The sequence below is a fragment of the Pan paniscus genome, chromosome 8 (assembly GCF_029289425.2).
Source record: "Pan paniscus chromosome 8, NHGRI_mPanPan1-v2.0_pri, whole genome shotgun sequence".
Lineage (NCBI taxonomy): Eukaryota > Metazoa > Chordata > Mammalia > Primates > Hominidae > Pan > Pan paniscus.
The window spans coordinates 90,161,966-90,177,219 of NC_073257.2; the positions used below are offsets into that span (position 1 = coordinate 90,161,966).

General features: G+C 43.9%; 1 protein-coding gene across 1 annotated transcript in view; it reads right to left on the reverse strand.

Moving 5' to 3' along the window:
* The window catches only part of POLR3A (RNA polymerase III subunit A), a 54,393-nt gene that overhangs the window by 38,174 nt on the left and 965 nt on the right, over positions 1 to 15,254 (reverse strand). Inside the window, exons 2-11 of the mRNA XM_034930951.3 lie at positions 12,774 to 12,909; positions 12,302 to 12,439; positions 11,651 to 11,822; positions 11,228 to 11,382; positions 8,826 to 9,065; positions 8,541 to 8,703; positions 8,227 to 8,363; positions 5,847 to 5,950; positions 4,276 to 4,417; positions 350 to 490 (exon numbers count right to left, since the gene is read on the reverse strand). Coding sequence (XP_034786842.1) covers positions 350 to 490; positions 4,276 to 4,417; positions 5,847 to 5,950; positions 8,227 to 8,363; positions 8,541 to 8,703; positions 8,826 to 9,065; positions 11,228 to 11,382; positions 11,651 to 11,822; positions 12,302 to 12,439; positions 12,774 to 12,909 — 1,528 coding nt within the window. The remainder of the gene's footprint in view (positions 1 to 349; positions 491 to 4,275; positions 4,418 to 5,846; positions 5,951 to 8,226; positions 8,364 to 8,540; positions 8,704 to 8,825; positions 9,066 to 11,227; positions 11,383 to 11,650; positions 11,823 to 12,301; positions 12,440 to 12,773; positions 12,910 to 15,254) is intronic.

Sequence of the window (15,254 nt, forward strand, 5' to 3'; positions counted from 1 at the left end):
TGTGACATCCAACATTGATATTGCTATATTCTTTTCTTACCTTGTCATAACTGGCCCTCATGTATACATTTTCTCCCAGAACCCACATTTATAGGCCAGAAAATCCCCTCAACACATCTGTTACAGACCCTAACTCATGTATATACTATAATTTTCAAGAGAGATTCTTCAAAGGCTCAAAAGAAACCAATAAAAAGAGAGAAATATAGGCAGTTAGTGGTCGGTTTAAGAACAGAAAGAGCCTGGCTTCTTTGGCATTGTTAGTTGTGGTGGTGTTTTCATGTAAGTTTCCCTTTGCCTCCTTTCAAGGAGCTGTTATGCAAAAGCTGGGCTGTGCCACCCTACATACCCCCATCAGAACAAGGGCCTCTGCTTTAGCTTCTTCTGTTTGAGGAAGATGAAGGTTCATTTCATCACCATCAAAGTCAGCATTATAGGGTGTACAGACACACTCATTAAATCTGAAGGTCCGGTGGGGCTTGACCCTGGCCTGTGGAACACAAAACAAAACAAAACAGGAAGAGGACTTAGGCATTTATCCAAAAGCTTCTCTGTTTTGAAATATTAAAAATGGCTTCCTGGAAAACTGGGCACTGGCTTAAGAAAGTAGATTTCCAGTATGTTCTGTCAAGTGATATATATCATTTAGGACTCATTCCCAGCCTGGCCAACATGGTGAAACCCCATTTCTACTAAAAATACAAAAATTAGCCAGGCGTGGTAGCACATGCCTATAATCCCAGTTACTTGGGAGGCTGAGGCAGGAGAATCGCTTGAACCCAGGAGGTGGAGGTTGCAGTGAGCCAAGATCGCGCCATTGCACCCCAGCCTGGGTGATAGAGCGAGACTCCATCTCAAAAAAAGAAAAAAAAGAAAAAAGACTCATTCAAGAAGCTTTATTAGATTGAACCAAAGCAGTGAATTTCAACAAAGGCGCCAATGTGAAGGCTCCCACTGGCCAAGGATGTCATGGTTTCAAGTATCAAAAAGATTAACAGCAGAAGTTGATTAAAATAAACCAACTAAATAAAAACCCATGTGTTTATAATGACACTGAAAAAACAGAAAGTCAAAACAAACAAAAAACCCCAATCAATCTGGTTGGAAGTTACTGAGCACTAACCCCTTTTTTTTTTGAGACGGAGTCTCACTCTATTGCCCTGGCTGGAGTGCAATGGCGCGATCTCGGCTCACTGCAACCTCTGTCTCCCGGGTTCAAGCAATTCTCCTGCCTCAGCCTCCTGAGTAGCTGGGATTACAGGCGTTTACTGCCACGCCAGGCTAATTTTTATATTTTAGTAGAGATGAGGTTTCACCATTGGTCTAGAACTCCTGACCTCATGATCCGCCCACCTTGGCCTCCCAAAGTGCTGGGATTACAGGCTTGAGCCACTGCACCTGGCCCTTTCTTTAAAAAAAAAAAAATTTTTTTTCCTAAGCACACGAACACAGGAGAGCACTAAGTTCTTACTTCCCAAAATCACAATAAAGGACAAAGACTTAACCATTTACACAGCCTTTGCTTTATAAGCTGCACCTCTGGGCAAGCGAACAGACCTAATTAACAAGCGGGTATTTTCCATTATAAGAATTGTAGGTAATAAATGTGAAAGGAATGATAGATTCAAAAAGTGGGGTTCCATTTTGTAGCCCAATAAAATAACACAGGCAATGATGATGAATTAATTAGAATGAATTCATTGCTTGCATCTTGACTCAAACAAACGACAAAAAGACAATTTTGAGACAAATGGGGAAATCTGAATATGAACTAGGTATGGACCTGGGAATGCCAAGAGATGACTGTTAATTTTGTTAGGTATGATTACAGCACTGTGGTTATGTAAGTTTTTCTTACAAATGTAAACTGGATACATATTGAAAAATGACACAGATATGGGTTCATCGAAGAAAAAGGGGAAAGATAAAACAAGTGTGGCTAAACCTTGAAAATTATTGCATATAGAGGATGGGAATATGTAAGTTCATTAGACCATTCTTTCTACTTTAGTGTACATTTGAAAATTTTCTTTTTCTTTTTTTGAGACGGAGCTTCATTCTGTCGCCTAGGCTGGAGTGCAGTGGCGCAATCTCGGCTCACTGCAACCTCTGCCTCCTGGGTTCAAGAAATGCTCCTGCCTCAGCCTCCCAAGTAGCTGGGATTATAGGCACGTGCCACCACACCCGGCTAATTTTTTGTATTTTAGTAAAGATGGGGTTTCATCATGTTGTCCAGGCTGGTCTCGAACTCCTGACCTCAAGTGATCCACCTTGGCCTCCCAGAGTGCTGGGATTACAGGCATGAGCCATCACACCTGGCCTCAAAATTTTCAAACAAAAAAAATTTCTACTTTTTTTTTTAGAGACAGGGTCTCATTACATTGTCCAGGCTGGAGTGCAGTGGCTAGTTATAGGCGTGATATAGCACACTGTAGCCTTGAACTCCCAGGCTCACGTGATCCTCCTGCCTCGGCCTCCTGAGTAGCTGGGGCTATAGGTGTGTGCCATTGCCAGTCAAAAAAACCTAATAATTATATTTTGTAATGTTCCAAAGCCAAGCAAAACATTCCAGAAAGAGAAGGCTTTAGTTAACCTTCTACATTCTCACAATCATAATCCCATTATCACAAACTACTTCTTAGTTATTTCTACTGTTACGTAAACAGACTGATATAATGTGTTCAGACTACCCCAAAATGAATCTAGAAAAAAATATTACCATAAGAGGCTGCTTAAACACTGTTTGCAAAGGCTCATGGATTAACAGCTTTACAGATAAGAGAATCTATGAATATTGAACAAATTAAAGCTGTATTTCATTTCCATTTTAAATCTCCAGAAAAAGGAACTGCTGCTGTTGCAAAACTAAATCACCAAAAAAAGATGGTTTAAGGTCTTAGTTGGAGGATTACTACAAAGAAAAAATCTTTTAAGCATTTTAGTTGCTTAGTTAATATGCAAAGTTAAATCAGAAGTCAATTTTCTGGCTGGGCACAGTGGGTCATACCTATAATCCCAGCACTCCAGGAGGCTAAGGTGGGAGGATCCATTGGGCACAGGAGATTGCGACCCATCTGGGCAATACATCAAGACCTCAGCTCCACTTATTAAAAAAAAAAAAAAAGGGTGGGCACAGTGGCTCATGTCTGTAATCCCAGCACTTTGGGAGGCCAAGGTGGGTGAATCACCTGAGGTCAGGAGTTTGAGACCACGCAGGCCAACATGGTGAAATCCTGCCTCTACTAAAAATACAAAAATTAGCTGGGCGTGGTGGCATGCACCTGTAACTCCAGCTACTTGAGAGGCTAAGGCAGGAGACTCACTTGAACCTGGGAGGCAGAGGCTGCTGTGAGCCAAGACTGCGACACTGCACACCAGCCTGGGCAATAGAGTGAGACTCTGTCTCAAAAAAAAAAAAAAAAAGCTGGCCATCATGGCACATGCCTGTAGTCCTAGCTACGGCAGGCTGAGGTGGGAGGATCGCTTGAGCCGAGGCAGTCAAAGCTGCAATGAGCCAGACTGTGCCACTGCACTCCAGCCTGGGTAACAGAGTGAGACTGTCTCCAAAAAAAAAAAAAAAAGTCCATTTTCTGCCATACCTATTTTACGTAAGTTTGTGCACACAACACATATATGTGTATATGCTTTTGTGAAACCATGCTAGTCACTTTCAATTAAATCCTCTCTTAGTGTTTTGTATGAATATTACGTTGCAAATATTAAAAATTTAATATTAAAAAATATTAAAGCTTACTAAAAGGAAGCTTGAAATTAAAAAGTTTCACTCAAACTAAAATGTGAGAGAAGAGGGAGACCAATAGTTATGAAAGCTTGGGCCAGCTGTGGGGGCTACTCACGCCTATAATCCCAGAACTTTGGGAGGCTGAAGGAGGATCGCTTGAGCCCAAGAGTTCCAGACTAGCTTGGGCAATATAGTGAGACCCCTGTCTCAACCAAAACAAACAAACAACAAAAAACAAAAAACAAAAAAACCCCAAATTAGCCAGATTTGGTGGCACATGTCCATGGTCCCAGCTACTTTGGAGGCTGAGGTGGGAGGCTTGCTTGGGCCTGGGAGGTCAAGGTTGCAGTGAGCTGTGATTGTGTCACTGCACTCCAACCTGGGTGACAGAGCAAGACCCTGTCTCAAAAAAAAAAAAAGTTATGAAAACTTGAGATAACAGGCAATTTTAATTTTAGAAGTCCACTGTTTAGCACTGAACAGTCATGGCAAATTTCTATATGATGGAAAATGTAAAAAGCAGTGCTACTCACCAGATGAGCCATAATGCTCAATTTGTGCAGCGAGGGCTGCCGATTGAACAGTACCACATCTCCATCGATGAGGTGTCTCTCTACGATGTCACCATACTTGAGCTCTTGAGCCATCTTTTCTCGATTTCCATATTTCAAAAACCTGAATGTGCAACAATAAACATGATCTGTGAAAGCAAAGTTCTCTCACCAAGTTTCTCCCTCTTCAGATCAGGATTCAATCTTTAATATATTATTTTATCAAATCTAAGATGCCTCCATTTTAATGTCATATAGTTTTATGTGCCAAGAAAAAAGCTCCCTATTAAACTATGACAGGGTGGGCGAGGTGACTCACTCCTGTAATCTCAGCACTTTGGGAGGCCGAGATGGGCGGACTGCTTGAGCCCAGGAGATTGAGAACAGACTGGGCAACATGGTGAGACCTCGTCTCTACAAAAAATACAAAAATTAGCCAAACGTGGTGGGGTGTGTGCCTTTAATCCCATCTACTTTGGAGGCTAAGGTGGGAGGATCACCTGAGCGCAGGAGGTGGAGACTGCAGTGAGCCATGATTGTGCCATTGCACTCCAGCCTGAGTGACAGACTGAGACATCAAAAAAAAAAAAAAAAAACTATGATAAATTGATCTTAAGATATATCCGGTCGGATGTGGTGGCTCATGGATGTAATCCTAGCACTTTGGGAGGCTGAGGCAGCTGGATCAACAGGTCAGGAGTTCGAGACCAGCCTGGTCAACATGGTGAAAACCTGTCGCTACTAAAAATACAAAAATTAGCCAGGTGTGGTGGCGGGTGCCTGTAATCCCAGCTACTCGGGTGACTGAGGCAGGAAACTTGCTTGAAACTGGGAGGTGGAGGTTGCAGTGAGTCAAGATCGTGCCACTGCTCTCCAGCCTGGGTAACACAGCAAGACTCTGTCTTGAAAAAAAAAAAAAAAGATATATCTTAATTTTAGAAATGCTAAAAGCCCTGAGAGCCCAGGTGACACAGGCAATGATCCACTTTATATATTTATTGTATTTCTGAGACAGAGTCTTGCTCTGTCGCCCAGGCTGGAGTGCAGTGGTGTGATCTCAGCTCACTGCAACCTCTGCCTCCTGGGTTCAAGTGATTTTTGTGTCTCAGGCTTCTGAGTAGCTAGGACTACATACGTGCGCTACCATGCCCGGCTAATTTTTGTATTTTTAGTAGAAAAGGGGTTTCTTTGCCATGTTGGCCAGGTGGCCTCAAGTGATTTGCCCACCTTGGCCTCACAAAGTGCTGGGATTAAAGGTGTGAGCCACCAAGCCCAGCAATAATGATCCTCTTTAGACTTTAGTATCCATGGTATTTTGTCCTCCTGGATCCAATAACATTACAAGCCTGAGAACAAAGGAGCACTTCATGTATATTCAATGACTGAACAGAGCAAATGACATACCTTGGCTCACGGAAATTTAAACAGATATTTTCCACATGCCAAAATGTCACGCAAACTGTATTCTGGATTGCATTCTGTGGCTGAGTATGACCACAGTGAGCTTTGCCATGAGAAAGTAGTTAAATCCAACTAGATTGGGAAAAGATTACCTTTTCATCTGCGTATGTCTCTGCTGAATGAAGTTTGCTCCTGGGTGAACCTCAGGGCCGTTTTGAACCAGTTTCCTCAAGAAATTGATGTTTGCTTTGTTTACCTGCAGTACAAAAAAACCACAATAAGTTACTCCCAGGTATCTAGAAACTAACAAATGATACTGAAATGCGTCTTAATCTTTACTTTCCTTGTTCAGATTCTAGGAGAAAGAGAGGCATCCTGGGCAGCCTGCTGCCTATGGTCTTGAGTATAATGTGAACAACAGACTGGCAAACAAGCTTCCAGCTTCCAGTGTCAATTCAGCTGTTTGCTCACTGAGTGACACGGCCAATTCCTTTCCTGGTGCTTGGTTTCCTCACTGGTAAAACGGGTAGGCTAGACTGATCTATAGGAACCTTCTGTGATCCTAGAAACAGGTGGCGACTTGATCTGCAATAACTTACTGGGGGCTTGTAAGGTTTAAAAGTTGTGACACCAGCACCACAAGCCCTGGTCTGCATTGAATGGGTTCTGGAACCTCTTAAACAACTGTCTTGTGGAACACCATTTTGGAGAAGTTAACTCTTGGATCATTAGTAACTCAACTGAGGACACACAACACAAGCTGACCAGGAACATCTATGATCTGGGCTAACTGTGAGTCTCACAGTAAAGCTAATCAATATTCTCGTTAGCAGGCCCTGCAGTTATCTAGACCTCAATTTAAAAAAAAAAAAAAAAGCATGGGCTGGGCATGGTGGCTCACGCCTGTAATCCCAGCACTTTGGGAGGCTGAGGTGGGTGGATCACTTGAGGTCAGGAATTCAAGACCAGCCTGGCCAACGTGGTGAAACCCCGTCCCTACTAAGAATATAAAAATTAGCTGGGTGTGGTGGTGGGTGCCTGTAATCCTAGCTACTCAGGAGGCTGAGGCAGGACAATCACTTGAACCCAGGAGGTGGAGGTTGCAGTGAGCTGAGATTGTGCCACTGCACTCCAGCCTGGGCAATAGAGTGAGACTCAGTCTCAAAAAAAAAAAAAAAAAAAGTACTAGCTGGGCACAGGGCCCTGTAATCTCAGTGACTTTCAGTGACTTGGGAGGCTAAGGTGGGATGATCACTTGAGGCCAGGAGTTCAAGACCAGCCTGGGCAACATACTGAGAATCCCATCTCTAAAAAATTTTTTAAAAAAATTAGTTAGGCATAGTGGTGTGCACGTGTAGTCCTAGCTACTCGGGAGGCTGAGGCATAAGAATGGCTTGAGCCCAGGAGTTTTGAGGTTACAGTGAGCCATGAGCACACCACTGCACTTCGGCCTGGGTGACAGGGCGAGAGTCTGTCTCTTCAAAAAAAAAAAACCAGGCCAGATGCGGTGGCTCATACCTGTAATCCCAGCACTTTGGGAGGCCAAGGCGGGCAGATCACGAGGTCAGGAGATCGAGACGATCCTGGCCAACATGGTGAAACTCTGTCTCTACTAAAAATACAAAAAATTAGCAGGGCATGGTGACGGGCGCCTGTAGTCCCAGCTACTCGGGAGGCTGAGGCAGGAGAATGGCGTGAACCTGGGAGGTGGAGCTTGCCGTGAGGAGAGATCACGCCACTGCGCTCCAGCCTGGGCAACAGGGCGAGACTCCACCTCAAAAACAAAAAATAAAATAAAAGCCTTTCTGGGTATGTAGCAATAGCCTTAAAATGTTCAAATGCTTTGACTCAGTGACTGTAAAGTTTTAAAAATAAAAAATCTATCCCAAGAAAATTAACTACGGATAATGTTTACCATTTAGTTAGTTTAAAATATGAGGCATGAACCAACATAGAAAAGTGTCTACTTTTTTTTTTTTAAAGATGGTCTCACTCTCACCCAGGCTAGAGTGCATTGACGTGATCTTGGCTCACAACCTCCACCTCCCATGCTCAAGCAATCCTTCCACCTCAGTCTCCCCAGTAGCTGGGACCACAGGCGCCTGCCACCACTCCTGGCTAATTTTTTGTATTTTTGGTAGAGACAAGGTTTTCACTGTGTTGCCCAGGTTGGTCTCGAACTCCTGGGCTTGGATGATCCACCTGCCTTGGCCTCCCTAAGTACTGGGATTACAGGCATTAGCCACCATGCTCGGTCAAGATGTTATTAATTGGAAAAAAAGTTGCAAAAAAGTATAGCATATATATGAGTATATACACATGAAGCTAGAAACAACTGTGGCTGCAGATGGTTTACAGAATATATACCACCAAATATGTATAAAGCAAACTGGGAAGACACACTCATATAAACCAAACTGTGGGTTGAGTGGGTTACTGGGGACTTTCTACTGCCTGTTGTTTGCAATACCAAAATATAATGTAAAAGACTGAATTTAAAACAAAGAATTGAGCAGCTGAGTGGTCACTTACCTTCTCAGGAAAAGTTAGAATTTTGGCCACATGAACTGGCACAGCTACCTCATCAATCCGGAGGTTGGGGTCGGGCGAGATGACTGTTCTGCCAGAAAAATCCACTCTCTTTCCTGAGAGATTTCCTCTAAATCGACCTAAATAGCCAAAAACATGTCATAGGTCCCCATGGCATACCATGTGCTGATGGGAACAATAAGAATGGAGAGATTGAGGAAAGCCTGTGACCTCCAATCAGAGAAGCTGGACAGACACTCCTGAAAAAGGAACCAAAGAGAGTGGGCTGGCTTCTGCACATCTTGTGGGAAACCTACCCTGTTTTCCCTTCAGGCGTTGGACGAAGCCTCTGGTCCACTTCTTGGGTGCCATGTTGAGGGGAATGCCCGAGAGCTCACTGTTAATGTAGAGGGCACACTGCAGCTGCAGGAAATCCCAGTCCTCCATGATCATCTGGGTCTTGGCTCCTGAGATCCGATGCTAAAACCAGCACAGCCCAAACAGAAACAAACCTGGTCAGTTTGATTTTTCTCACATTTTCTTGACCAGAAGTTTTTGGATAGATATACTATGAAACTTACAAGGAAATGGGAGGCACTGACCTTTTTAATAACATCGTTTAGGAAAATGATTTCTGTCAGTTTCATTGTCAGATCATCTTCATTGGTGCCAGACTTCAAATCACTCACAACGGAGGGTCTGATACACAAAGGAGGCACCAAAAGTCGTGTGAGAATCAAATCAGACGGCTTTCCGGCTTCTGGGTTCATCAGAAGTAGAGGAACATCTTCAGCTGGGATTCGTTTAAATAAATTCAGAACTACTAAGGGATTCAAGTTTTCCTACGGAAACGAAGAAAGGCAGAAATGGAGATACTATGTTAGTTTTCCATAGCTTGGGCAAGGTTTTCCTTCCCTATGTTTTCTAACCTATCTGTCACTAAGGATAAGTAACAACAGAGATTTCTATGGATGACACGCTATGCTGCAAGAGCCTTAAAATTGTGTATGTCTTTTATTCCAATTTTTCAAGCCAAAAATTCCACTTCTCATTATTCCAAGGGGTGTAACTTCAGAAATGAACACAAAGATTTAGCTACAAGAATGTTCACAAAAGCTGTTTTTTGTTATTTTTTATCCATGTGACAGAATAGGAAGGTAATAAAAGCTGTTCTTAACAGTGAAAAGTTGGAAATAGCCTGACAGTTTATTGGCTAAATAAAATCACGGTATATCCCTATGTGGAAAAGCAGCAAGCCATTGGGGGGAGAAAAAGATACTAGACAAACACAGCAATTGACATAAAAAACGTCCATAAAATATTGGTAGCTGGAGGCTGGGCGTAGTGGCTCATGCCTGTAATCTCAGCACTTTGGAAGGCCGAGGTAGGTAGATTACCTGAGGTCAGGAGTTCGAGACCAGCCTGACAAACATGGCGAAACCTCGTCTCTACTAAAAATACAAAAATTAGCTGGGCATGGTGGCACACGCCTGTAATCCCAGATACTTCGGAGGCTGAGGCAGGAGAATCACTTGAACCTGGGAGGCAGAGGTTGCCATGAGCCGATATCATGCCATTGCACTCCAGCCTAAGCAGTAAGAGTGAAATTCCATCTAAAAAAAAAAAAAAGTGTTACTGGCTGGGCATGGTGGCTCATGTCTATAATCCCAGCACTTAGGGGGGGCTGAGGCGGGTGGGTCACCTGAGGTCAGGAGTTCAAGACCAGCCTGGCCAACATAGTAAAACCCTGTCTCTACAAAAGTACAAAAATTAGCCGGGCATGGTGGCGGGCACTTGTAGCCCCAGCAACTCGGGAGGCTGAGGCAAAAGAATCACTTGAACGTGGGAGGTGGAGGTTGCAGTGAGCCTAGATCGTGCAACCGCACTCCAGCTTGGGTGACAGAGCAACTCTGTCTCTAAAAAAAAAAAGTGTTACTGTTAAAAAAGAACTAAGGTAAGCCAGGGTGCAGTGGCTGACACCTGTAATCCCAGTACTTTGGAGGCTGACGCAGGAGGATTGCTTGAACCCAGGAGTTCAAAGCCTGGGCAACATAGCAAGACCTTGTCTCTACAACAAATTAAAAAATTGTTGCTGGGGGTGGTGGTGTGTGCCTGTAGTCCCAGCTACTTGGGAGGCTGACGTGCAAGGATCACTTGAGCCTGGGAGGTCGGGGCTGCAATGAGCCTCGATCATACCACTGCACTCCAGCCTGGGAGACAGAGAGAGACCCTGCCTCAAAAATTAAAATAAATAAATAAACAAATATATAAAATGATAAAAAAAAAAAAGAACTGAGGTAAAAACACAAACAAGGGGCCAGGAATGGTGACCTATGCCTGTAATCCCAGCACTTTGGAAGGCTGAGGTGAGAGGATCTCTTGGGCTCAGGAGTTTGAGACCAGACTGGGCAACACAGCAAGACCCCATCTCAATTAAAAACAAAAGCAAAAACAAAAACAACTGGTGTTACAAGGCCAGTCCACATTAGCCTTAGTGCCAGATAAACACTGTTACGGTCAAATAAGAATTACTGGAGAGCTGGCCGGGTGCGGTGGCTCATGCCTGTAATCTTAGCACTTTGGGAGGCTGAGGCGACTGGATCACCTGTGGTCAGGAGTTCAAGACTGGCCTGGCCAATATGGGGAAACCCTGTCTCTACTAAAAATATAAAAATTAGGTGGGCATGGTGGCACATGCCTGTAATCCCAGCTACTTGGGAGGCTGAAGCAGAAGAATCGTTTGAACCTGGGATGCACAGGTTGCAGTGAACCAAGATTTGCACCACTCACTCCAGCCTGGGTGAAAGAGCGAGACTCTGTCTTCCGTCTCAAAAAAAAAAAAAAAGGAATTATCGGAGAGCTGTCGAACCTAACTGGACCTCTCATTTTGGAAGAAAGTGGGTGTCTAGGGGTGGGGCGGAGTTGGGGGAGAGAGTGTGCATGTGACGTGCGTAAGAGGCAGGCGGGAGGCAGGCGGAAGGCAGGCGTGCATTCTCAGGCTCACCTGTGCCCTTCCCAGCAGAGGCTCCACTTCTTTATTATGTTCAATGGCTGTTTCAAAAGACTGAAGGAAATTTGATACAATGGGATCCACCACTTTTTTGTTGGTCTTGTATTTCTCATGAATTATTTTCAGCAGTCCACACTTCTTTACGGTACCTATAAGGGTTAGTTTATTTACCAAGAAATAAAAAATTATGTTCTCAGATTGGCCAGAGGTTGTAGTATGGTTAATGAAATTACTGAAACTACTATAGCAATGAAAGATGAGAGGTCCGTTTTCCCAATAGGACATCAGTTGTTGGGCTCTTAAGCCTAATTTATAAGGAGAAAAGCTGACTCCCGAACATTATGTAAACCTAATAAACTAAACAGAAGACAGTGAGTGAAAAGGGCTATTGCTTAGCCTTCTGTGCATTCCACTCACCATTAAAAGCGCCACAGTGATGGCAGATGTTTTTCTTCCGGCACTTGTCAGAGATTTTCTTCTTCAGTCCTCGCTTCTGAAGGTAGGTCAGGCCGGGCCTCTTTAGATAGTCCAGAAACTGCTTCTTCTCCTCTTGGGACAGCATGATGTGGCAGCAGGTTTTGCAGATCATCTTTTTCAAATTAAGCAAGACAGATAAAAGCATAAGTGAGAATGAAAAATTATTTTCTTTTAAAAATGCCATTGCCCTGTTTTGTACTCTTAACCACGTGACCATATACACAGATCTGCAAATGGCTCTATACTATGGATATGCAGAGAGGAAGCCTGTGTTCACTAGATTAGCAGTACTCACGGCCAGTAGGCAGACTTTGTTAACTTTATCTTTTTCTTTGTGCTATTCTGTATTGTTTGAATTACTACTATTGTTATTTTTTTAACAACACGTATCTACCATCTTCTCAATGTAAATAAACAAAATAAATAATTCTTGAGTGATTTAATGTAGTGTGAGATGAAAATATTATGTACTTAGTATAAAAGAGTCCCCTAGATGTATCCCCCACCACTCACAGTTCCTAAGTTCATTCCAGCATCCCTGACCAATCACTCCAGAATTTATGTCTTGGAAATCAGCACCTGTGTGCTTACCTGTAAGATGCCAATGACTGCTCTGAAGTACCCTACATGAAAACACGGCAACTCCAGGTCGATATACCCATAGTGGCCTAGACAGTCAGCCAAGTTTTTCCCACAGGTTTCACATGGACGATCCTTCTCACTCGTACCCTTTGAAAAAAAGCACACCCAATGATCAACACAGACTGCTGGACGGGAAAGAGTGCCCAGCCATCATGCCTGGCTGGTGACACAGAATCATTTCTTTTGCTTCTTAAATTTCCTTTCTGAGATCACTTCCTACTGTTTTTCTTTCTTTTCTAATTTTCATGACTCAGAATCAGAATCAGGTTGCTGACTAAAGGCCGGAGTTCTTGACCTAGTCTAATATGTGCGGGGGGAGTTGAGGAGATGGAAGGAAGCCCCTGCTCCTTTCAATCTGGTAAGTCACCAGTTTTATCAGCAGGGCAAGACACAGGTACCAGGAGGGGTGAGGGGGCCTTACCATCCTATGGTCGAGCACCCCATATAGCAAGGGGGCATGTTGGTTGTCCTGGCTGTACAGGTTCTTACTCACAACTTGGATGTGCGCCTGCTGGCGCATCTCCTCGGGTGACTTCATTCCAAAACAGATGTGGCTTCTGGAATGGGAAGAAAAAGGTGAAAATTACAGCAAAATCTGTGACCAAAAATGTCTATTACATACATAGCCCACCATAACCAACCTATCCTTCCAACTATCTCCACTGGCTTTTCCTACCAGTATTAAATATATTTAACCCTCTCTCATTTTTCCTTCACAAACATCCCTTCATCTTACTGGAATCCAGTTTCTACTCTCACCATCAAAGGAATAGTGCTCACCAAGGCCACCTAGACAACCTGCCTGCTGCTGAATCCAATAAGAACTTCCTCATTTTACCTCTGCAGCACTGGCAGCACCCTGCCCAATCCTGAAGTGCTTTTCTCTCGGCTTTGGTGACACCATACACTCTGAGTTTTCTTCTTCCCTTCTCTGGCTGCTCCTTGTAGAGTCTCTTTTGAGGTCTTTTCTTCTACTGCTATCCCTTAAATATTGGTGCACTGTACCACCTAGCATTACAACCTTCATCCTCTTATCTTCTCATCCTTCACATTCTCCTGAGTGATCATGCCACTCACATACATGTTGATGTCTATCAAATCTATCTCTATAGGCCAGCTACTGCTACCCAACTGGACATCTGTATAGACACCTCCTCCTGGACAGTTCCACCTAGATATCTCATAGGCACTTCAAACCCCACACATTGAAAACAGACCTCAATACTTTTTCTCCCATGTCTGTCCCTTCATTCATTCTTCCAACAAATTGACTATTTCCTATGTGCCAGGCACCATCCTACAGGCTGAGGATACAGATTAGCTAAGACAGACAAGGTCCTTGCCAACAAAGAGCTCACAGGTCAGGGTGGGAAAGACAGACCACAAACAAACGAATATACAAATGTGAACAGATGCAGAAGTGATGTAAGCAGTGGAGTCTGAGGAATTACTTTACGTTGCATGGTCAGAAAGCCTCACTCTAAAACTGACAATCAGAAGGAAGAGCATCTGAAGTGGAGAGAATGACTAGGGCCAGGGTCCTGGGAATGGCACAAGCTTGGCATTTTCAAGGAACCAAATGAAATCAGTATATACTGGAGCATAGAAAGCTAATAGTACAAGATGAAGTCAGTGAAGCATGCAGGAGCTAAAGCATGAGGGCTTGGGAACTTTGGTAGGGAATTTATTTAAATAACATAAATGCAGCCGGGTGCGGTGGCTCATGCCTGTAATCCCAGCACTTTGGGAGGCCGAGGTGGGTGGATCACGAGGCAAGGAGATTGAGACCATTCTGGCTAACATGGTGAAACCCTGTCTCTACTAAAAATACAAAAAATTTGCTGGGCGTGATGGCCCACACAATGGAAAGCTGCTAGACGATTTTTTTTTTTTTTTTTCCCTGAGACAGAGTCTTGCTCTGTCACCCAGGCTGGAGTGCAGTGGTGCGATCTCAGCTCACTGCAACCTCCGCCTCCTGGGTTCAAGCGATTCTCCTGCCTCAGACTCCCAAGTAGCTGGGGTTACAGGCATGCGCCACTGCACCCAGCTAATTTTTGTATTTTTAGTAGAGATGAGGTTTTACCATATTGGCCAGTCTGGTCTTGAACTTCTGACCTCATGATCTGCCTGCCATGGCCTCCCAAAGTGCTGGGATTACAGACGTGAGCCACCACTCCTGGCCTCTGCTAGAGGATTTTAATTGACAATACCCTTAATTTGCACTTTGACAGAAGCACTTTCTCTGTTTTGTGAGAATGTATTATATCTGACTGGGCGCAGGTGTACAGGTGGGTGTGAAGGGCCAGTGTCGATGTAGAGCTACCACATGGGAGAATGCTGCATTCACCTAGGTAAGACACCTGTTCTAGTGAATGGCAACCATCCACACAGCTGCCCAAGCAAGGCATTCTGTATATCCGTCTCAAGGTCTCTCGACCTCTAATTCTTTCCACCATGAATCAAGAGATTTTCCAGAAGGAGAACTCTTATCAAGATACTCTCCTGTTGAAAATCCTTCACAGGTTCCTCACTGCCTACAAGATGACTTCTTAACACAGCTTCAAGTCTTCTGCTTCCTTCTGATCACCTGTGTTCTCTCCCTCAGGTCTGCTCCTTGAAAAAAGCAGTTTGGTCTGCTTTCTTTTGCCTGGACCCATTATGTGCTCTCAAAACCCCCTGGACCTACCCTTGTCATTGCACTTGTCGTACCCAGTGTTGACTTGTGTACCTTCTCCAACTAGATTAGGCAGTAAAAGTTTTATTCAGACCGTATCTTTAACGTCCAACACTGGGAATAACGCGCAGTATCCTCCTCAGTGTCTGCTGTAAGAATGATGAATTCACTTTTTTTTTTTTGAGACAGCGTCTCACTCTGTCACTCAGGGTGGAATGCAGGAGGTTG